This window comes from Panthera pardus, unplaced genomic scaffold, assembly GCF_024362965.1.
Source record: "Panthera pardus isolate Hobbes unplaced genomic scaffold, ASM2436296v1 HiC_scaffold_11, whole genome shotgun sequence".
Taxonomy (NCBI): domain Eukaryota; kingdom Metazoa; phylum Chordata; class Mammalia; order Carnivora; family Felidae; genus Panthera; species Panthera pardus.
In genome coordinates this window covers 69035763-69058627 of record NW_026526666.1, presented here as the reverse complement: position 1 = coordinate 69058627, position 22865 = coordinate 69035763, and the positions used below count along the sequence as shown (strand labels likewise).

General features: G+C 53.8%; 1 protein-coding gene across 1 annotated transcript; it reads right to left on the bottom strand.

Moving 5' to 3' along the window:
• Positions 1-3709: 3709 nt before the first annotated feature.
• LOC109266645 (uncharacterized) lies at positions 3710-5877 on the bottom strand. Its single transcript, XM_019448840.2, has 2 exons — positions 5299-5877; positions 3710-4915 (listed from the first exon to the last, which is right to left on the bottom strand). Exons 1-2 carry the CDS (start codon positions 5498-5500, stop codon positions 4320-4322), a joined length of 798 nt encoding a protein of 265 aa, XP_019304385.1. The 5' UTR covers positions 5501-5877; the 3' UTR covers positions 3710-4319.
• Between the last annotated feature and the right edge of the window lie 16988 nt (positions 5878-22865).

Genomic DNA, 22865 nt, shown 5'->3' with positions numbered 1-22865 from the left:
GGTAAGGGAAAGTCTGTGAAACACCCAGCACAGTGTAACCAGCAGTAATGGTGGGAGTGGTACACATGACATTACTCTCTCTAGAGGGGCATGTCAGCAATTTGTACTCAGACGTGAATCAATGTTTGCAAATGTGCACAAGTATAATTCCTAGTCCGTATCTGTATTAGTCGGCTTGGATGCCATAACAAAATACCATAGACCGGGTGGCTTAAACAACACAATTTTCTTTTCTGGAGGCTGAGAATCCAAGATCAAGGTGCTGACAGCTCTGGTCCCTGGTGAGGACCCTTTTCCTAGCTTGCCATGGCCACCTTCTCACTGTGTCCTCACATGGCACAGAAAGAGGGAGAGCTCTGGTCTCTCTTCCTCTTCTTATAAGGACACTAATTCCATCAAGAGGACCTCACCTTCATGAGTTCATCTAAACCTAATTACTTCCCAAAGGCCCCACCTCCTAATACTATCACATCGGAGGTTAGGGCTTCAACGTATGTGTAGGAGTACTGACAATACTGACTCCATCTCGGTCCTCCATTGTGTTCACGTTTGCTCAATGACATTTCTTGAGGCCATGTGTTCCAGCTCCCTTAGAAATTAATATGTATGCCTTAGAAATGTCTGCCAAGGCCAGGATGCGGGGAGGCTTGCTTTGGCCTCCCCCCATCTGTTATAGTCTCTTCTGTTACAGTCTCTTCCCATCCTGACGCACAGGTGGCTCCATGAGATCTAATTAAAGGTTAGCTGTCAATTTGGTGTATGCAAAGCCTTTGAACCATGCACATGAGAGCCTAGCACAGGTTAAAGTCGTGGGCCCCGGCTGTGAGTGTGAATGTATCCATGTGTGGCGTGTGTATACATACGTGTGCACTAGCGTGGGAAGGGCATGACTCCAACCGCAGTAGATGGCTGTCGCTCAGCCCGGCCTGGCAAGTCTCCTGCTCTCACCGGCCCATAGTGGCTGCTGAAGGGAGCCGGGTAGAGGGGTCCCGAGGCTCTCTGGGACTGGGGAGCTATTCAGCTGTATGTACTGGAAGATGTGTTTTGTGCTGCAGAGGCGCTCCAGTCTCTGAGAGCACAGTTTTCCTGGCGAGGGGACTTGGTACCTGTCCTTGATGTTGTGGGGAACTTTATTAGCTCATCTTCATCCAGCATGGGACCCATCTTCATCTGTTCAAATGGATCATTTATCTCATTTATAGCCTTCTGTGCTTCGGCCCAAATGACATTTGCTTAGCAATTGGCCTGTTTGAAAAAGCCGATGTATTAGAGTGAAACACTGCATGATCTTTCTGAGCTGGGAGTGCAGGGAGATAGACCCATGGGAGAGGGTAGGAGGGAGGTGGGGGGCATTCAGGTGGTCAAGGATCCCACGGAAACAGGCAAACACATTATCCACTCCAACACAGGCAATTTTGTCCCCAGGGTAGCTAATTAGCAGGCGGCTGCCTGGGCTTTCTACTTGACTTGCTGAATTAGAATGCTCAGCACAGAGATCTGTGTTTATGCTCGAAATCTGTCGTTCCTCTTCCCCAGCCAGGAAAGGAACTGGCTGCTAGCTCTGGAGCCTGGAGACCGCTCCACTGGCATTTCAGGGGCCTGCATGGGGCACCTTCTCTGTAGAAACTTCCGCCCTGTTGGAGGCCTCTGAAAATGGTAGGCTCATCGGTGCAGGCATACAGGACATGTCTACCTACAGGCACAAATATCTCCCCTCTTATGTAAACATGACACAAAATCACAGGCACACAGATTCACCCGGAGGCACAGGCACCCACCTTCAGAGACACACACATGGGAACAGAGAGATGCAGGTCCTCACCCAGGAAACACATCTGCTCACACAAATACCCAGAGATACCCTGAGACCTATACCCATAGACACACACACACACACACACACACACACACACACATGCCTGCATGGGTGTGTGTACACACATATACCTAGATTTACATGTTTAGAATAGATACACCTTCAAGGCCTCCCTGGAACATGTAGGTGGGTAAGACAGCACATGGAGACACAGAAGCTCTCAAATAAATCTATAGAAACAAAAATTCTCAGAACCCAGCCTCAGTGATTCTCAATCACAATCTTGTATCAGAATCAGATTTGAGAATAACATATCAGATGAGATTTCAGGTATCTGATATCAGATTCAGAAACCAAACACAAATTAAAATTCTTCTATCAGAATCACCAGTGTAAATACTCATACTGGGATACTCCAGAATTGGATAAGCCATTGGTAAGGCTTGTGGTATAGTGGTAGCCAGGAGAGTTTGGGAAGACTTCCTTGTATAAGGAACACAAAACCCTTTTATCATTAAAAATAAAAATAAAAGTAAATGGCTCACTGCTATTAGGATGAAGAACATTTTGGCTGGATGCTCATAGGGCTTTTTAAAATCATGGCTTTTTTGTTTTGTTTTGTTTTGTTGTTGCAAGAACATAGAATAACTGGGAGTCAACTTTTGTCTAGTTGGCTTGCTTGTGGCTTCATTAGACAGGAACAGTGACAACAAATACACCTTGTCCAGATTTCGACTCAACCACAGATGTTTCAGACTCACTATCCAACCTGGAAGGTCCCACCCCTTCCTCCTCCAGATAGGGAAGCTGAGGCCCAGGTAGGGCATCCTACTGCTCAAAGTCACGTAGCTGTTAGTGATTTCTTTGAGCCAAAGTACGGACAGCACACGGCAGCAGCTCCGTAAGTGTAAAAGCTGCTGTGCTGTTATGATTACCGCTCTATCGTAGTCATTACCATTAGCTGAGCAAGGCTAAGAATCCAGATCTTCCTCCCATCTGGTTTACGGTGAGGGTTTCCTTCCCAGTTGAGAAGACACTGAGGGGGCAGTCGAAATCTGGGCACCCCGCCCAGTCCCATCCTTTCTAATTATACCCTGATTGATGGACTCCAATCCCTCCACTTTCCAGGGAAAGAGGCAAAGGAAGCTTGCAGAGAGTGGTCTGGGTGGCAGCAGGGTGAACCTTAAGGGAGAGGGGAGTACTCCCTCTTGATGAGGGGCTTCAAAGCACAGCATCCTATTTCTGTTACCTCTGGGAGCGGCCTTCAGAGATACAACTCTCATCAGCATCTAGCAGGACAGAGCAGTGGCAGGTAGTGGGACTGGGAGTGCCCTTTCTGCGTGCAGCTCCCTAGAGAGTCTCTTCAGGCCAAGGAAAGCTTTGTTCTAACCACTTCTCCTGAGCCAGGGCTGCTGGGTGGTCTAGGGGCAGGAGGGCAGAATGGGGCTGGGGCAGGGCAAGGCCAGAAGGAATATGGGGTGGAAGACTGGCGGGGGGGAGGGTGGATCTGCCCACGGGGTTGGGGTGGGCTGGTGCAAAGGGAGAGTTGGGGGTCAGCATGGGAAGGTTTGGAGGCACTGTGGGAGCAGGAGGGACCGGCAGATGCCAGAATCACCCGGAAGGTCTAGCGAACCAGGTGGGAGTCCTTGAGGGTGAGGGCAGAGGCAAGTCCCCTTCCTCAGACACTGCCATCTCAGGTGGCTAGTGGGAGGGGTCCACCACCAAGCGCTGAGCCCCTCTACACTTTGTGTCTGAGGCTCCAGAACATGTGGCCGACTCGCCCCCCCAGCCCCCCTTTCCACCCCTGCCGAAGGACTGCCATTTGGAACGCATTTGCAGACACATGGATTGTTTTTAAGTTAATGCTTTTTAATTCACTCTGTTTCCCAGTTGTCGTTTTTTATTGAAAAGGCGGATTCTGCCGGTGTGTGTTCCTTTGCGGGGGCGGTGGAGGGGGGGTGTGCTTCATGGGCAGGCGGAGATCCTCGAGATCCGATGAGAGGCAGAGACAGAGACAAAGGCGAGACACCGTGGAACGAGTAAATTGGGTCAGAGAGCAAGAAAGAGCCTGGGAGAGGGAGGCACAAGAGGCTGGGACTGAGCCACAGAGAACCTGGAAGGGAAAGGGAGGGACACGAGGTCCTAGAGGCAGGGCATGTGCACTAAGAAATCCTGCTTGGGGGGGGGGGGGGGAGGGGGACCCTGGAGAATACCCCTACCTCCAGCTAAGGCACCTGGGGCTGATTCCCTTGAGCATAGACAAGGCTGAACCAGCCACAGGGAGAGGGATGGAGGGACCTGGCAGGCCGCGGACCCCCTACTGTACGCAGGACCGGGGTCGCAGAGGGCTAGAGATCCGAGATCCGAGAGAAGAGGACATGGGAGTCAGGGGTGTTCCCTCCCCGTCCCCCAGACCTCCTGTTTCCGAGCCCAGCCGAGCGAGTCCTGCGCCTTGGCTCTCGAGGGTGGCGCCCCCGGCCTGTCGCCGCCCACAGCGAGTGGCCTACCCTCTCCGGTCCCTGGCTGGGCCACTTGTAGAAGGAGCGCTGGTGGCCCGCTCAGGCACTAGGTGGTGTAGGCTCCAAACGGCTGGTGGGCCGGGGAACTGAGCTCCGTCGACGACACCTCGGCTGGACGGGCACAGCAGAGGTCCCGGGGATTTTTGGCCGGGCCACTGCCCCGGGGGGCTCATGTTTATGCAGCAGTCGCAGCAGACAGGGAGAGCGGGACTCCAGAGCTTCCTTCCTTCGCAGCTGAGAATCATTTCGCTTCCCCCCTCCGCCCCCGCCCCCGTCGCCGTCCCGTGTCGGGACCCCTCCTCTCCACATCTGCGCCGGGTCCCTGCGCACCTTCCCCCGCCTCGTCCTCCAACTTGCCAGTATAGACACAGCCGCGGACACACAAAGGCGCTCACACGCCAGCACGTGGTGGTCGTGGAGACAGTCGTCGTCGCACACAGACACACGACACAAGGTGTTGGGGACTCGGAGGCAGCCTTTCCCCGGCCCGGGCGGAGAGGCTCGCGCCGAGGGGCCGTGGTTCGATGGCCGAGTTCCCCGCGGCCGCGGCTCTCAGGCCCGGAGTCCGCGAACTGAAAGCCTGGGTAATGAGAGCTAAATTAGGTGTGCGCAAACAGCGGCAGCAAAGGGCGCGGCCGTGCGGCCGGGAGGGCCCCCCACCCCCGCGGCCTGAGCCCCGCCATCCCGCCCCAGCGGAGGGGCTTTGCTGGCGCAGCTCGAGCTGAGCGCGCGGAAGGGCGCGCGGGCGGGGGGCCGGGCCCCGGGGTCCGCTGAACCCTCTGTCTCCAGCGGCGGCCCCGAGCACACACGCGGGCGCCAGCGGTCCCGGAAGCCCGCGGCTGGCGGGTCGCGGCCGGGTTAGAAGCAGGACCGGAACTGGGTCCGAACATCCCCTCCCTGGCCTTGGCTGAGCGGGCCCGGGCGAGGTGGGTCCGAGCACTGGGGTCCCTGGGTTTCTCTTACTGTCGCGGCCTCCTCTTGAGCATTCCCGTCTCTGTGGAAGATCGAGGCGGCTCTCTATACTCTGTCGCCCGAGGTCAGTGCTCCCAGGGAGTGCCAGCGGGAAGAGAAAGGGACAGAGTCTGGGGCTGGCGTGGGGAGACCAGTCTGCCCCTGCCCGATGGGCCACGCGACCCCCGAAAGAGCGACCTCTCTGAGCCTTCATTTGCTCATCCACAAAATGGGAATGCGGCGACCAGGCAAGCCTTGACTGAGGGGCTTCAGACACCAGTCCAAAGCAAAGGAGAAAGACGCGAATTCCTCCCGTATGAATGGGGCTTTACAGTTTGCACTGCTAGCCTGAATCAGCGATCTCATTTTGTAGCTTTAGGAGCCTTTGGCCGCCTGGGTTGGAGTGGCAGAGGGGGAGGGAATTATATTTCTGTATTTATAGATGAAGCTCCAAGAGGTCAAATGTTTCATTAGAGGTCGCACAGCGGGGAGAGGCAGCTGGTTTTCCGGACTTCACATTTCAAGTTCAGTCTCTGTGCATTCTCTTCCACCGCTCCGGGGCGCCCCTGGAACCCCAGGCACCTCCGGCGCTCTGCGAAGCCTGGGAGCTGAGAGCCGGTGTGCAGATCTCGAACAGCTGTCGCTGCGCCGCCGGGGCTCGCGGTGGGCCCATGGCGCCTCCTTGCGCTGGTGGTCGGAGGCGCACCCGGCTCCTGGCCTGGCCGGCCCCACCACCTTGCCTGACTCGAGGCGAGGCATCCGATTCCTCTGCTTCGGTTTGCCATTGTGCAGGAGAGGGTTGGTGAGCTGAGGCAGGGGTGACATGGGGTGACATGAGGTGACAGAGGGACCTGCTTTCTATGCTGTATACCTTGTGAACTGTTAAAGCACGATGTGCGTTAGCTCCCAACGTTGGGACATCTCCGTTTTCTCTGCGCTTCCACCTGTATTCTTGTCCTTTATAGGAGTCCAGCGAGGCTGGCAGGACAGGAATTGTTATTCCCAGTTATACAGATGGGGCAACCGAGACAGACCCAAAGCCACTCACTGGCGAGTACTGGAGTCCGCACCCGGACTGGACCTGCTTTCCCTCCCTGTGTTGCACCTCACTGCACAGGTGTTCTTGCTCTCTCCGGGGCTAAGGCTAAGGAATAGAGCCTTGGAATCAGCCGTGGATTCGAATTTGTCTTGTGCTGGCTGTGGGATCTTAGGAAAACCACAGAACCTCTCTGGGCCTCAGCTCTGAATCTGAAAAACTGGGGAGATGGCGCCCTTCAAGATTGCTGGGGAAGGGGTGGATGAATGGGCCTGGGCGGGGTGGGACGGGGAGGGGCTTGGTGGCTCAGTCGTTGAATGTCAGGCTTCCGCGCAGGTCATGATCTCATGGTTTGTAGGTTTGAGCCCCGCATCAGGCTCTGTGCTGACAGCTCAGCTGTCCTCCCCTGCTCACGCTCTTTCTCTGTCTCAAAGAAATAAATAACATTAAAATTTTTTTTTTAATGGGGCTGTGTGGGGTGTTCAGAGAGTTGAGTACAGCGACTGCACAGTACCTGCACATCAGGGAAGGTGGCAGCTGCTGCGACTACCCCTGCTGGGGGGGGGGGGGTGAGGGGTGGAGCCTTGCACCCCTCCCGGGGCACCTAGGGGTCTGGCCGCTGCTGGGACTTGAGCAGCAGCTGGTTGCCTATGCCCACTGCCCTGAAATCCAGTGACCTTGTCCCAGGCCTTGGACGGATCCAGGGAGGCCTCTTCCTCCTTATAGGTGGAGATGGACAGGCCCTGAGACAGAAGCCACTTTCTTGGGGCCACATAGGAGAGATGTGGGCCTTGCTCCAGAGATGGGAGTGCCAGGGCAAGGAGGAGAGACAGCGAGGGCCAGGTCTTGGTAAGGAAAAGAGATATGGGGGAAGTGGCAGGTAGGATCCTTGCTCTAGAGAGATAAGACTCGAGAGGCTTGCAGGGAGGCAGGGTGTCGAGGGCACCTAGTAGGGACGCAGAGGAAGAGCTGAGGACAGGAGACATATCTGGGGCAGACTGATGAGAACAAAAGAGAAAACTGTACCCCTCCCCCTCTGCAGGACTGTGGATCTGACAGGAGCCCTACCCAGGGTGAACCCAAACCTGTATGGGGAAGGTGGGGCTTCCTGAGACCTGGCTGGGTCAGGTGCCTGGGTGCAAATGCAAGGAGGCTCTCAACCTTCTGTAGCATCAGAGTCACCTGGAGGGCTTCCCTAAACGCAGATTGTTGCCCTACCTCCCGGGGTTTCTGATGCACATCTGAGGTTAGAGGTGGCATTTCCAACAAGTTCCCAGGTGGTGCTGATGCTGCTGGTCTGGGGACCAAACTTTGAGAATCACTGCTCTGACCCTTCAGAGAACTTTCCCTGAGACTCCCAAGGCTCACCAGGTCCACATTTATAGCACATCTCTCTGGGTTACTCTTATTCTGAGCAATTTTAGAGAACATTTCCTGGCCTTGCCCGCAACATCCTAGGTGCAATGTGTCTGGGCCTCCAAGCCCCTTCTCCAGGCCCTATCCCTCCAATGGCTTAAAGAAGAATAGGTTCTCTATCTGCCAGTTGGGGCAATCAGGCAAGCTTCCTGTAAGAGGTGGACTGAACTTGAAGGACTGCTAGAGGGAAGTTAGGGCAACAGCTGGCCAGAGGTTGAAAGGTGGAGATTGAGGATAGAGTACGACCCTCCAATGGCTGTATGTGACATGGAAGGGACCTGGGGTCCTGCTCTAATCATCTACCCCATCTTCACCGCTCACCCCCATGACAGGGGGCGGGGGGGACTCCAATAAGCGCTAAGATGAATGTAAACGAAAGTACCACTGCCAGCTGGTCTGGCTGGGGCCAGCCCAGGGGGCTGCAGAATCCTTTGGATGGTGGTTCCAAAAGGGGCAGGGCAGGAGTGGGCTCAGCGGCCACCCTGCCTGCCTTGATTTCTCCATCCGAGGAACACGCCTCGTGTGTTTGCCATTTCCCTGACCTTCCCAAGCTGCCAGCAGGATAATATATGGAAATTGCTTTGACCTCCTGAGAAAAGAGGGTCTCCAGGAATAGAAAGTTCAGCCACTAATCCCGTCCCCCCAGACTTCCCACTAATTCCTGCTTCCGATGTCAGCCTGGCAGGTTGAATTTAGCAAAAGAAAGAACAACTTAGAGGGATGATGGTTTTTCTAACGGCCCCAGTTCTCCAAACACATCCACACACAATACACATGCACACACAGCCTGGTCACAGGCGCACCCTCACGCACGGCCCTTCTCCACTCTCGCGCACACATGTGCCTCCCGCAGAGCAGTCATAATTGTGGGGAATAATTAGAAATAACATTTGCACAGTACGCCACCGTTGACAGAGCAGCACTCTTACTGAATCCTCACAACAACCTGAGAGGCAGAGATTAGTGCCATTATTAACTGAGGCTCAGAGAGGTTAAGTGACTTGCCCAAGGTCACTCAGCTAGTAAGTGAGCCATGGCTCCAATTTGGGTCTCCTGACTCCACATGCTGTCCTCTTTCTGCGGTCCCATGCTCCTTCTTCCAGGGAGTGAGCTATGCACGTTCCTTTGTTCATTCATTCATTCACTCAACAGTTATCTATTGAGCATCAGTCATAGGCCAGGCTCTGTCAGGTGCTGGCTGCTTTACTGTGCCTTCTCGCTTAATTCTCACGACTAATGAGTGGGGCACTTTCCCCATCCCCATTTTATAGTAGAGGAAATGAGGACAGAGAGACTAGGTCAAGCAGACCTCTGTCAAGCTGAAGTGACAGAGTTGAGATCTGAGCCCACAGTAGGATTTGGGAGCTCTGGCCACGTTATCCTGGTCCCATGTGCACGCACACCCACCATCACACAAACCTCTGCCTGTGTGCTATGTGCGTGCACTCCTCCAGGCCCTACTCTCCTAGGCCAAGCCACCTGCCCAGGCCCCGCATATCAGAGCCCCCAGCCTGTCCCTGTCACCCAGACATTTCAACTGAATAGGCCCAGAAAATCAAGGATAGGATTTTCTCCAAAATGCCATTGGCATCTCTTGGGACAGAGTCACATTTTCCTACTGATTACACAACACCGTAGCATTTACAATAGTCACTCCGCCCGTCAATACCAGTTGGAGGTGGCAAGAAACGTCCCCCCCATCCCCCACCCTATGCTGACCCGGGCTGAGAGCAGAGGCAGGATGCAGGGAAGAGGGGATACGGCCCCTGCCCTTCACAGAACCCAGGGACAAAGGAGAGAGGTACCCCCTCAGGGATGGCCTGGGGGTTTCTGTCACTAATCCCCACGGACCTTAGAGCCACATAGACTTAGATTCTGATCCATGCTTTGTGCTCTCTAGCCATGTGACTTGGGAAATTTAATTACTTCTTCTTTAAGAGCCTCAGTTTCCTTATGTGCAAAATGGGGACAATGACACCTCCATCGCAGGGCTGGCTGTGCAAACTGAAGGGGCTCTGTTTTGAGCACCGGGTGAGCAGGAAGACTTGTAGGCTGCTGGACCTGAGCTGGGACATAGTCTTGGACCGCGTCCTGTCCTCTCTTGGAAGGGCAAGCCCGATTTCCAAATGGAGTTGCCTGGTATCCCCTTTGCTCTGTACTCCGAAAGAGAGGCTAAGTGAAGGCAGGTGATGAAGTGGGTTGACATCCGCCGTGCAGCTATCATGCCAGTACGGCGCCAGGCACGCCTGGAAGTCTGAGTCCAGAGGCCTCCTTTCTCTTAACACTGAGCCTGTGCATCTGTGCATGAATCCATGACCTCATCCAGGGAGCAGAGACGGAAAAGACCTCAGAGAACAAGGGGCCCCTGTCACAGGAGTCGTGTGTGTGTGTGCACACGCGTGAGTGTGTGTGTGTGTGTGTGTGTGTGTGTGTGTGTATCGTTGCGGAAAGAACATGGTTTCTGAGGCTTGGGTTTTTCTCCTCATTTATTTAGTAAATGTATATTGAACACCTGCTATGTGCTAGGATTGTTCTAGATGCTGGGGCTATAACCATGAACAAGATGGGAAAAACTGCAAACCTCATGGAGGCTGGATTCTAGTCAAGGAGACAGACAAGTTTCATGTAAACAAAAAATCATGAATCCTAGTTCTGCTGTGGGGTTTCGAGCAAGCCGCTTGGCCTCTCTGAGCATGAGCATCTCCATTTGGGATATTACATAATGGTCCCTGCCTCAGAGTGCGATTCTGAGAGAATATACATAAACTGAAAATGTGTTGCAAACTGGAAAGCCCTGTGCTCATGTGCATTACTCTGGGTGTGTGTAAACATGTGTGCTTGCCAGTACCTGTTTTCCTTGGCTCCGTGAATAGAGCACCTGTGGGACTCCGGAACTGGTCCTGAATTCCATGAAACCCACAACTCCTCCCACCAGAAACGAAGGGAGGAAACCACATGGCTCTGATACACTGACTTTGGGTTTGGTTTTGCTCTGGGACAACATATCCTGCAAGCTTCTCTGCTGGGAGTGTATTTCTCAAGCCCCTTGCTCTAACAGATTTTGCTTTAAGGAGGGCAGAGGGGGTCAAGCTGAATTCTGGAAATGCCCTGTGCCTGGGGAGAGGGGATTCAAGGCTGGTCCCAGATGCTGGAGAGAAAGCCCAGTGAGGGGCACGGACAGAGGAGCCCCTGAGCAAAACTGTCATCCTCCAAGTGTTCCTTACCTATCTCTGGCTTTTAAAGCCCTCACGCTCCACTGGATGCAAAGAACATGGCACCGGTGTCCAAACATAGGTACCATAGGGGCTCCCAGTAGAAATCAACCATCTCAGTCCACCCCCTGCCCACTCCGCTCAGCCCAGCTCAGTCTGGCTCAACCACACACATCCCAAATCTTCCAACGCAAGCCAGGCCAACCCCTCTACCCAACCCAGGCCAACCTCGCCCATCCCACTCATTCCAACTCCTCCCCACCTAGCTCAGTGTTGGTAGATACTGTGGACTGGCTTGTTCACCCTCTATATTTCTCTTCTTCTGGTGTGCCTTTTTGTTCTGCTGAAAGCTAAAATCTACATTTCCCAGGCTGCCCTATGGTTCAAGGACTGGATGTGATGTAGGTTTCACCCAATGCCATGCGCTCATGCAAGGCAATTCATTCAGAAATGAATCAAATGGACAGAAAGGCAGGAAATGAGATATCCACTCTAATAATACCTGCAAACACAACATATGCAAAACCAGAGAGAACAGTATGGTGTACCCCATGTCCCTATCACACAGCTTCAACAGTTATGAACACTTTCCCGCTTTGGCTGTTATCTTCCCAAGGAATTTTCTGGTCACATTTTTTTTTTTTTTTTCTGAAGAAAGAACTTATCTATGCTTTCATACTGAGGTGTGCATTTAGCTGGTGTGGACATAGAGAAGAGCGTGTTTCTGGAGCCAGAAGCTCAACGGGCGGCTCCTGATTCAGCAGATGGCTTCCTGATGGTTGTGAAAGAAGAGGTTGCCTTGGGGGTCCAATCCTGCAGCACTGCATGGAAGCTGGTCCTGAGGATGCAGCCTAGAATCTGTTTCTTCAGCTCTCCAAGTATTTCCATAAGCCATTAAAAACCCATTCATACATTTATTTCTGCTTAAGCTGTCTACAGTAGATACTGTCTCTGCAACTAAACACTAACCAATCCCCAACCTAACCTGTCCCAACCTGCCCAAGTCAGTCCATCCCCAAACCATCCCACTCCACCCAAGACTGTTCGATCCAGCCTGCCCCTGATCAGTGCAGCCCAGCTGAACCCAGTCTGCCAGTGTACCCTCACTCACTTCTTTCCACCTCAGCCCATCTAGACACCATGCAATCTATCCCAGTTAGCCTATGCTAACTCTCTTCTGTCTAAACAGGCCATTTATTTCCAACTCAACCTGTACGATCCCACCAAATTCATCCCAACTCGGTCCTTCCCAGCCCTAATCCTACCTATCTAATGATTCTCACCCCAACCCATTCCTTGTGAAGTGGGCAGCACAGCCTTTTACTTCCACACATACTTACTGAGTATCTTTTGGGAGCCACCTCAATGATGCAGAACGAACTTGAACTTCTCTACAGATAAAAGGCTGCACTTTTTTAGCATTTCTCTTCTGTATCCCTCTTTCCTGTTTTTCCTGTTTTTCCTCTTTCCTGTTTTTTCCCCTCACCCACACTCCCCGATACTGATACTGCCTCCTTGTCTGTGTCCATCACTTTGGCCACTCTGTGCCCCCATAGTACTTTTTGGGTGTTCTAGCCCCCAGGGGAAGCTTCTGTCCATCCCATTCCTGCTTTCCTGGAGAGTGCCCTCCACTTCTATAAAGCCTATCCGTTGTCGTAGGCAGAACTTCGAAAATGGTTTCCCAAAGATGTCCTGTCCTAATCCTGGAACTTGGGAATATGATGCCACATGGCTCCTGTGATCACACTAGGTTGTGTGGTCCAGTTGACCTTAAGGTGGGGAAGTTATCCTGGATAGGACAATTTTAATACATGACCACCAACTCAACACAGAGGAAGAGCTAATCATGGTGTTTAGGTCACTCTGATGGAGAGGGTCCTCTCCTCTGCACAGATCACTGGCTCTGCCTGTGTTCCATTTTGGGCCTTGGAGAAGTTAACTGGCAGTACTGGGAGAACAGGCCACGGGAGGAAGGAAACGCAGAGCAAAGGACCCAGTGTTAAACAGATAAACAGATCAGTGCAGGTACTCACAAAGTGACCCATCTGGTCTGCTTGTCTGGACCAAGGGAAAGCCCAGCCCAGCCAAGGCTCTCTTCCCTCAGGGACTGTGAAGCAAGCCGCAGTGCTCATGGAGCAGCGCCTTGTCATAATCCAGGTGGTTGAGAGGAACCATTTCCCTCCCTGCCTGCCCCACCAACTCTGAACTTTACAAGGCATCGGTTAGTGTGCGGGAAGAGCAACTTTTGCTCCGGAGAAGGATATGTAGGCTAATCCCAAAGTCCTGCTGTGCTTTAAAAGGACCACGACTACCTGAGCACGTGCAGAAGAAAGACCCTGGGGAATCTTTGAGAGGTCTCCGGGGTTCTGTGTTTTGTCCACCCCTCTTTCGTCCTACATCCACGGCCTGTGCCCCACCCCCGCTGTCCCCAGGCTCCTTGGAGAGATGGGGCGCTAGCCAGCCATGCGCTGGAGCTGATTTACACCTGCTCTCCAGAGCCGATGTGATTATCTCTGTCTAGGTCCGCTATTCAGCGACCTCACTTTGGTAGCTTGAAGTCAGCCACGGCGAGTCTTTGCTCTGCAGAAACTGGCAAAGGCTGCACCTGGGGCCTTATCCTGTCTGAAGCTGGGGGTAAACACTCATCAACACACCGGTGCCTCTAGCTTTGGTGGACAGAGGGGCTGGGATTCCTACCCCTTCCTTGGCCTCAGTTTCCTCCTTAATCAGATTTGGACTGCCTTAGTTACCCTCTACAGGATTTCCTTTTTCTTTTTTCTTTCTTTCTTTGTTTTTCTTCTCTCTCTCTCTCTCTTTTAGCTCATTAGCCACCGAGGCAAAGACAGGAAGTGCTGATAACAAAATTACTGTTTTTGTAGTAATACTTAAACAACAAAATTAGTGCTCGTAATAATCACATTCAGAAAGTACTTTCTCTGTGCCAAGCACCATGCCACATACTCTATCTCAGTCCTCTCTCTTATTTAAACCACACACGCATCTCATTCAATCAGCCAGTGAGCCACTTGGGGCAGAGAACATTTTTCCCCTCGGCTCTGAAATTTGAGTAGCCGGATATAAATCTGATTTCTACTCTCTTTGCAAGTTATTTTGACTAAGGTACTTAATTTCTCAGTTTCCTGATTTATAAAATGGGAATAATAATAACAGTTTCTACTTCTTAGGGGTGCTCTGTGAGAAAATCCATGTAGAATGCTTGGACTACTGCCAACCACATGGTAGCATTAAATCAATGTTAAACATTATCATCCGTGCGTCTGTAGAGCCCACACAGGCCTGGTCCAGGGTAGAAGGCCCATCAGTGTTGGAAGAGCAAAAGGTAGGTAAAAGATGATAGGAATACTTTCTATTAATAACTAAATGCGTCCTTCACATTAATTCCCTCCGTCTTCCCATTTACTTTTACTTACTTATCCCACCATCTATCTTTCTAGAGAGAGTTGGAAATTCATTCGTTTAGTCACTCAACAAATCTTCTGGCGGCAGGCCCCGGCTAGATGCTCAGAAATGAGCTCTGGGCTTAGCTCTTGAGTCATGGAGCCTTCTGGACTTCCAGTGAGGGGTGCAGTGAGCTACTGGACCTGCTGGAGGCCATGACCTTCACACTTGCTAGAGGAAAGAGTAGTGGCAAGTTGAGAAGTTGCGATGCCCACCCCCAGGAACTGCTACGTTCCTGCTGCCACCTGCCGCTGTGGGCCCGAGAATCTGGTGGCCCTTTGTTCGAACCCTGGTTTGGCTACTTAGGAGCTGTGCCACTTGTTCTCGGACAGGCTCTCTCTAAGCCATGGTTTCTTCTTAAGTCAGATGGGCATAAACCATCTGCTGTGCTGTGCTTAAGATTTGAGTCTCTGTGTGTGTTCTTCCTCTGGGCCCGTTATGAACTATGCACGTTAACTACGTAAGAATCTAATCCCTCAGTGACCTACCTGGTCGGTCCCCCACTCTGCAAATAAACTGAGGCCCAGAGAGGTGAAGAAACACCCCAGTGTCTCAGACTTGCCCATTGTGTGTAGCGGGGGAGCAGGATTCCAGCCCAGCTGTGGAGTCCAGGTTCTGCCCAGGGCGTGGGGCCCCTGCCCAGGATGGCAGAGGAGCCACTAGGGACCTCTGGCTGGAGGAGGCCACCAGCTCTTGCTGGGTCGAGGCAGGCACAGGGCAGGGAGGCCTCAGCTGTGAGATTCAGCTAATCCCACACAAATAAACCTGGGTGTGGGGCCGGGCCTGGGGCTCGTGGGGATGGCTCCAGGGCAAGAATTGAATTTCACTTTTGCCCAGCTCGGATGGAAAGTGGCAGGGCTGGGGGCTGCCTGAAGGGCAAAGAGGTTATGTGGCTTGGAGGTGGTGGCTCGGCTGAGATGTCGCTCTCAGTGCCCTCGGCTGGGAAAACATGTTGGGGCTTCTCCCCTCTCCCGGTATCCTCCTCCCCTCCTCTTGTCCCCTCCACCGCACTGCCGCGGGAGGGGGCACTTGGGACCTACTGAAGCTGGCTGCAGCCCCTCCGCCTGCAGGAAGTCTACCCTGCGGTCTCCTGCCCCTACCAAGCTCTTCAGCCCCGTCACTATGATGTCAGTGAGCCCCTACTCTGTGCCGGGGCCCAGGCCCGGTGTTGGTGATGCTATGGATAAAACTGGCAGGTAAAAGAGCTCAGGGGCTGGGCAGGAGCAACAGACAAGAGCAGATAATGTCAGTATAAGGTGGTAAGAGCTAAGATGGCAGCTTCTGTTCGGGAGGGCTTATTATGAGCCACAGGTTTGATATGCATTTGATCATTCGACCTTCACAGGGAATAGAGCCCTTCGCAGTACTTCTCATTCCATTTGTAGCCGGGGACACCGGCATTTGGAGAGCAGCCTGCCTGTGTCTCATGGAAGAAGCTGGGCTGTCCAGCTCCACTCCCTCCAGCACCTCTTCCTGCCCAATGGATCCTGGGAAGCCTGAGACCTTGTGCGGCTCCGGAGAGGACGGGTTAGGGACGCTTTTTGGCAGACAGTGCACCTGGGCTGTGCTCGGACACAGCGGACGCGGGCCGGGTGGCCGAGGATGGACCTCTGACAGGTGCAGGGTTTGTACAGCAGCCTGAAGAACTGATGCCTGTCCTCTCTTTGGGGCCATGCCTTGTTATTCTGGCTGCTTTCTCTTGGGTCTTTTGCGGGCTCGTCCTCTTCCCCCAGGTCTTTACCTTTATCCTGCTTCTCATTCTACTCAACCTCCTCTCCCTGCACGACTTCACCAGGCCCTTGGCTGCCACTGCCATTTCTCTGCCAAATGACATGTCTCCCTGCTCGGCTAAGAACTGCGCACCTTACTGCCGACTCGACCTCTTCACTTCAGGGGCTCGAAGGGACTAGAAATGCGGGTGGGTCCCGAACAGAACGCCAGTCCCAGGGCTCCATCTCTGTGCCTGGCACTGGCAGCCAGCCAGCGGCCCATCCCCAGGGCGGTGGGCCTGACATGTCCTCCTCTCTCGCCTCCTCAGCCTGGTGGTCACCAAAGCCTGCCGGTCCTCTCTGCATGCACGTCACCATCTCGTCTGAGCCATTGTTTGTGCCTCATCGTACCAACAGCCTCCTCACTGGGCACCCTCCCCACTCTTGCTCACAGTGCAACTCATTCCCAACACTGTCACCAAAGGGCTTTAAATTTTTTTTTTTAATGTTTATTTATTTTTGGGAGACAGAGTGCAAGCAGGGGAGGGGCAAGGGAGGGGCAGAGAGAGAGGGAGACACAGGATCTGAAGCAGGCTCCAGGCTCTGAGGTGTCAGCACACAGCCTGACGCAGGGCTCACACCCATGAAGCGCAGGATCCTGACCTGGGCCAAAGTCAGAGGCTCAACCGACTGAGCCACCCAGGCGCCCCCACCAACGGGCTTTTTAAAAAACACAGCCCATTCTGTCACTTACATCTGTGGCTTGCCATTGCTTTTAGGATCAGATTCCAGTTCCTTCCTGTGGCTCCCAGGGGCCTGCTGACTTCTCCAGGTTTATCTTTCTCTGTGGGACCCATGGAAACATCACACTGACCACAGTGGTCCCTGTCTAGTTATCTGAATGGTCCAGGCTGCTTCCCACCCAAGAGCCTCCGAGTGCACAGATTCTACTGCTGGGAGTGTCATCCCCCCTCCCAGCCAGCGCCTGTGGAGTGAGTTCCTGCTTCCAGCAGATATCATCTCAGACATCACCTCCTCAGGGGAGCATGTCCTACCCTCAGAGTACATTGCCTTGGCCTGTTAGGTGCACTCGTTGTTCCCTGAGCTGTTTCTTGGTAGCTCTTATCCATTTGTAATTACATATTAGATTAAAAATGACATCGTTTCTCCATGAGACAGGACCCTGTATGTTGCCTGCTACTGTGCCTACCCCCAGCGCCGAGCACAATAACTATTTCTTTAGCGAAGTCCCCTTTCTTTTTGGTCACGTTCTCTCCCCCATTAGACTGCGGGCTCCTCCAGGGCAGGGCCATGTGTGGTTCATCCCTGTCCTGTCCATGGTGCCCAGGCCGTCGGCTGGGACCTGCATGGCAGATCCCCGGGACCTGGTCTGGCTTGGGGATGGTGACTGTGGGTGCAGGCTGAGGCCGAGACCGACAGGGAGGTGCCAACGGCATCTGACAACAGCACTGCATCTGTAACGGACCCTTATATCTCAGGGAGTAGATACAGTCAGGCCTCCCCACTGGCTTATTGTGTCAGGTCAAGATCTCTCTGGGCTTTAAATGACTCAGGGGATTGGACGCATGACCTTGCTCTTCAGCCTAAGATTCCAAACTGATAAGTTCCATGGTCCTGGTGGAAAAGGGGTTGGGGGTGTCGAGGCTCATTTGTAGAAGTCTCTGGAGAGAGGAGAATAATTCTGAGGCTGTGGGAGATATGGGGGTTCAGAGTCCAAGGAGCTCCTTGTCCTGTTCCCACTGCACATGAGGTGGCAGCCACCGATAGATCTCCCCTTCCTCCCCACCCAACCCCCAAACTCTTCTGTGACTGCTGGCACTTACCCAGACACCTTTAAGGTCATTTTAGGACAGAGAATGTCACATCTTGTGTTAAAAGGTTAGTGGCAGTGACTGATGGGAACGTTGGTCTCCCAGAGAGGTGAGCAATGCTGATAATGTGCCTTTATTTTTATCTCAGGTAACTGGCTTAACATCTTTATTTTCCATGTGGGTAAACTAAGGCCTGGAGAGGGAAACTGCTCCTCTAGGGTCACACAGCCAGGTGATGAATGGCAGAGCTGAGACTGGCCCCTGAGGGCAATGCTAAGGAAGATGCTGGTGGGTAAAGCAGGGCTGTGGGTGCCCAGGGGCAGGTACACCTGACAGAGACCTGGGCAGAAAGTTAGGGACCCTGGTCCTAGATCCACTGACTCTGGGCGGTGACTTGGTCAGTCACCCTACTTCTCTAGGCCCTGGTGGGAGAAGAGCAAAGGGTTAGGACAAGATGGCAGAGAAGGTAAGAGCGTTGGTGGTGAACCCTCAGCTCCTAGAGCCCTGACAGGGTGTGGTGGGCCCTCTGGGTGGCATGGCCTTGCCACGGTAACCGGATGGGGCTCAGGGCCAAGCCCCTTTCCTGCACACTCAAACATTTGTCACTCATTTACCAGGGCGGAGGTACCATGGGAAGAAGCCTAGGCCTCTTAGATCTTATCTAATCAAGATAGTGGCAGCTGGGAGGTTGGGGGGAGTGAAAGGAAGGAGGCCACCCCAGTCTTTGAAGGCCACCCACTTCCCTGACTCTTCAGGACTGCTGGTCAGGTCCTTCTGGATGTAGCTGGCATTTTGGGCAGGCAAGGCTTTTATGCAGGGAATTAGCGTCCTGGGGTCATCCACTGTGACAAAATGTCCCCACACGTTCCCTAAAGCCCTGAGGGTAGGACGCAAACCCCTCTGGCCCATCCCATCACCTCTTCTGCTCAGCGCCCAGGAGTCCATGTGCCTTGGTGTACTGCTTAGGGACAGGGCCATGAGAAGGCCAGGGTCTTGTCCAAGGGACAGCAAGGCATCTTTCCTGGTGGGGAGACTGACTGGGTCTCTTTCTCCTCCAGCCTCCTCCCCACTCATGACCCTGTCACACTCACTGTAATGGCTGCCACCTGGAACCAGAGCCCCCTCCCAGAGGACACCCACTACAGGCTGCAGGGCAAGCAGCACAGGGCTGGGCCCCAGCCTCTTGGGTGTTAATCCTTGTGCTGATGCTAATTTGCTAAAGGAGCCCCAGCAACTGCCTTTCCCACCCTCGGAGCCTCTCTGCTCAGCTGCAAGGTGGGAGATAAACAGGATCTCAAAATGGAGCAGCAGACATTACCTAACCGTCCAAGTGGGTTCACACAGCCCTCCCCTCACCCCTACCTCCGAGGATCCGGCATTTTAGGTCACCTGTCCCGAGGGGGCCAGCAGCAGCAGCAGCAGCAGCAGCAGCAGCAGCAGCAGGGTGCAGTGGGGAGAGCACGGTTTGAATCCCAGTCCTGCCACTTGCTGACTTTGTGGTTCTGGGCAAGTCGCTTCTCCTCTCTGTGCCTCAGTTTTCTCATTTGTAAAAAGCAGAGAAAAGAATAGTTGTGAGGATGAATGTGATCTCACAGCAGCACTGGGCACTTCCAGGCATTCGTTGAATATGTTCCTTGACAACTATCCTCATGGTGAAGGTGGAGTCATTAGATGGAAACAGCCAGAAGGTACCAGGTGTGCCACAGCCGAGCTGCAGAACGCTCCACAGGCCCCAGGGGATTTCCAGCTGGGAACTGCCCCGATTTACTCAGACCTACTACTGGGCACATGTCACAGTCACACCTGGGGCACAGCCGCTCGGTGTCCACGCACACAGCCCACGTGTCTTCTCTCACAGCCACAAACATAGTGCGAACACATCCCTGAGGGACCAGCACCAGGCTCCCCTGTCCCACCTGTTCCTGGGATGAGTCTGAGGCTGATGTGCAAGGAACTTGCCCCAGGAGGCAGGGCACGGAGCCCCATGGCCCGGGGGGGTGGGGGGGGGGGTGAGGGTGCACCCCAGGCACTCTGGCACCCCGCAAGCGCACCATGCATTCAAACCGGTGCCGCGGGGAGCAAAGGCCTGGCACCGCCACGCTCTGCAGCCTCCGGGAGCGCCCCGGAGCCCGCAGCGGGGCACGCAGCCAGCGGGCCGGGGCATCTCACCCGGGGCCCAACCACAGGGCACGGCCGGCCTGCGCTCCTCCCCCGCCGTCCAGTGCGGTGAGGGGGTGGGGGCCTTGGCCTCCGCTTAACCTGGGCGCGCGGGGCCGCCGGGGCCGGGACCATTATGCGGGCGCATGGCCGGCCGCGGCGGGGCGCAGAGCAAACTTAACCTTCATTTGGGAGCGCCCGGCGGCCGGAGCGAGCGGCGCAGCCATCGATCGCGGCTAATGGCCTCGTCTAAATGCGGAGCCGCTGCCTCCGCCCCCCGGGTCAGGGCGCCCCCGCCCTCGGCCCGCGCTCCGTGCAAAATGGTGTTTACCAAAGTCAATATTGGCCGCGGCGCCCGCCCTGGGCGCAGGGGAGCCCCCGCTGGCCTCCTCGAGCTCAGGGCCTTATCCGGGCTGCCAAGGCCTCCTCCTTGCTGTCCCGGCTGCCCCAGGTCTGAGGAGGGGCCTCCCCCAAGGTCGCCCAGGGCGGTGTCTCTGGCGCTGGACCCTCCCGGCAGCGCTCTTGAGGTGGGAAGAGAAGCAGGGGCAGGGGTCTGGCCTGGGAATCCCCCAGGTTGACTTCTGGCTCGGTCTCTCTGAATCAACGTGGGCAGGTCCCTTCACCTTTCTGGGTCCTCAGACTTGGCACTTGTAAACACCTTCCCCAAAGGGTTGTTGAAAGGATCACATTAGAGAGAGCACGGGGCAGTGCCCAGCACAGATCCTGACTCGAAGGGGGCATTTGCCAAATGGCTAGGCTAACCTTAGGTCGTGCGTCCCTCCTCCGGTGCCTGTTCCAGCTTAGGGACACAGCACACTCTGTTCTCCATCTGAATCCTGGCCTTACCACAGAAGAATCTGAGATAAATCCTTGACCCCCTAGATCCTCTGCGTTGTCTTCTGTAAACATGGCAATGATAATTCTTGCCCTCCCAGACCAATGGATGTCTAAACTGAGGGCACTGAGGACCACACAGCTTCTAGACAGCCTGACAGACAGTGGGTAACCTCTGTGAGAAGCTGGGAAGGTTTGGACGTGGTGGGGTATGGCTCCCCGGCTCCACTTACACCTTTCCAGGCTGCAGCCATTAAGTGCTTTTTATGGCATTGGATTAAGCTCATTTGACAATAAAACCACCTTCCTGCTCAGGTCCCCTTGCTTTTTGCACTGTTGATCTTTGGATGGATAAGAAAAACATAGTAATTGTAATTTCCCCTCCCTCCTCTTTCATTCTGTTCCCGTCAGAGAAAGGAATTTTTAAGTGAGAACCCCAGAGAAGACTTGGGGGCTGGTCCCACCGCTTAGCTCACAGCAGGTTTACAGAGGGTGGAATAACCCGAGCCTGCCATCTGGTGGCCGCGGCTAGGCTGACAGCCCTTTTCCCACAATGGGATGGAAGAGCCTTAGGCCCTGGGAACCTAGACTCAATACTCAACCTCTGAAGAGCCACAGACTTAAAATCACAAGATAGTACACTCTTAGGATTGTAGAATTTTAGATGGTTGAGTGTTGCATGCATGGAATTTTAGAATGGTAATAATAACTACCAAAGAGCTTGCTCTGTGCCAGAGACTACACCAAGTGCTTTGCAGGGGGCCCTTCCTTTTAATCCTCTCCACAGCATCATCACATGGCCACAGTTGTGTCCCCATCATAGGGGTGAGAAAACAGAGATTCCCCTTAAGTATTTTGTCCAAAATCACACTATGGTCAGCAGTGGCTCGAAAGGTGAACCCCCGGTCTCTGGGGCTCCCCCGCCATGCTCCCCCACCATATCTTACTACAGTCACCAGATAGTTTAATCTAAGATTTCACAGTCTTAGTATCATAGAATCATAAGGTATTAGGATCTTAGAATTGGAGAATCTGAAGATTTTGGAATCATGAAATCCTGGGAAGAGGGCATCTTAGACTTGCAGACTTAGGAACTGTGCATGGCTGGGAATGGATGGGTCTTTGGTACATGGGGATCCCTCAGGCAGGGCAGTCAGCTGGCTGGCCCTGCAGGACAGGCCGGGAAATGTGGGCTTCCTACCTCCTGACCCAGCATTCTTTCCACCGTGGGTTTCTCATTCAAGGCTTTTCCAATCATGTTCTTTTATAGCCACTGCAATAAAGCTGTGGACTTTTGCTCCAGAAAGCACATAAAATATCCTATTATTTGCCTCTTAACCCTGGCTTCTGTTTTACATCTTAAGTCTAAAGTGTAAGCCTCATAAAAGGTAATCATCTAAGGCCTGTTCAAAGAGAAGCCATAAATTGGCCATTTAGCCTGATCAGTCTTGATTGTGCTCCTACAGGCACCCAACCAGTATGAGCCTGTGCCCCATCCAGAGGACAGGGGAACACAAACCTCCGTCCCTGACAATGTGCCACTTGCCTTTGGGGAGGAGTGCTCAGTTGCTGAGTCAGTGCAAGAAACATCAATGTCACCGGGGAGGCCATTCCATGGCTACACACAACGTGCAACAACGGGACAGGCCAGCATGGGTCATGATGGAGTGAGAGCAGAGGGGCGACATGTGTGTGTGTGTGTGTGTGTGTGTGTGTGTGTGTGCTGCTCGTTGTTAAGTAATTACTATACACTGGACTCTGTGCTTTGTATGCGATGCATGTTATCACACAGAATCCTCAGCGTAACGTTATGAGGTGGATATATGGGCAAACTGAGGCTCAGTGAGGTCAGGTGGTTTACTCAGTCACTTAGCCAGTCAGTTCTGGAGGCGATTTGGACTGAGATCTTCCTGATTTCAAAGCC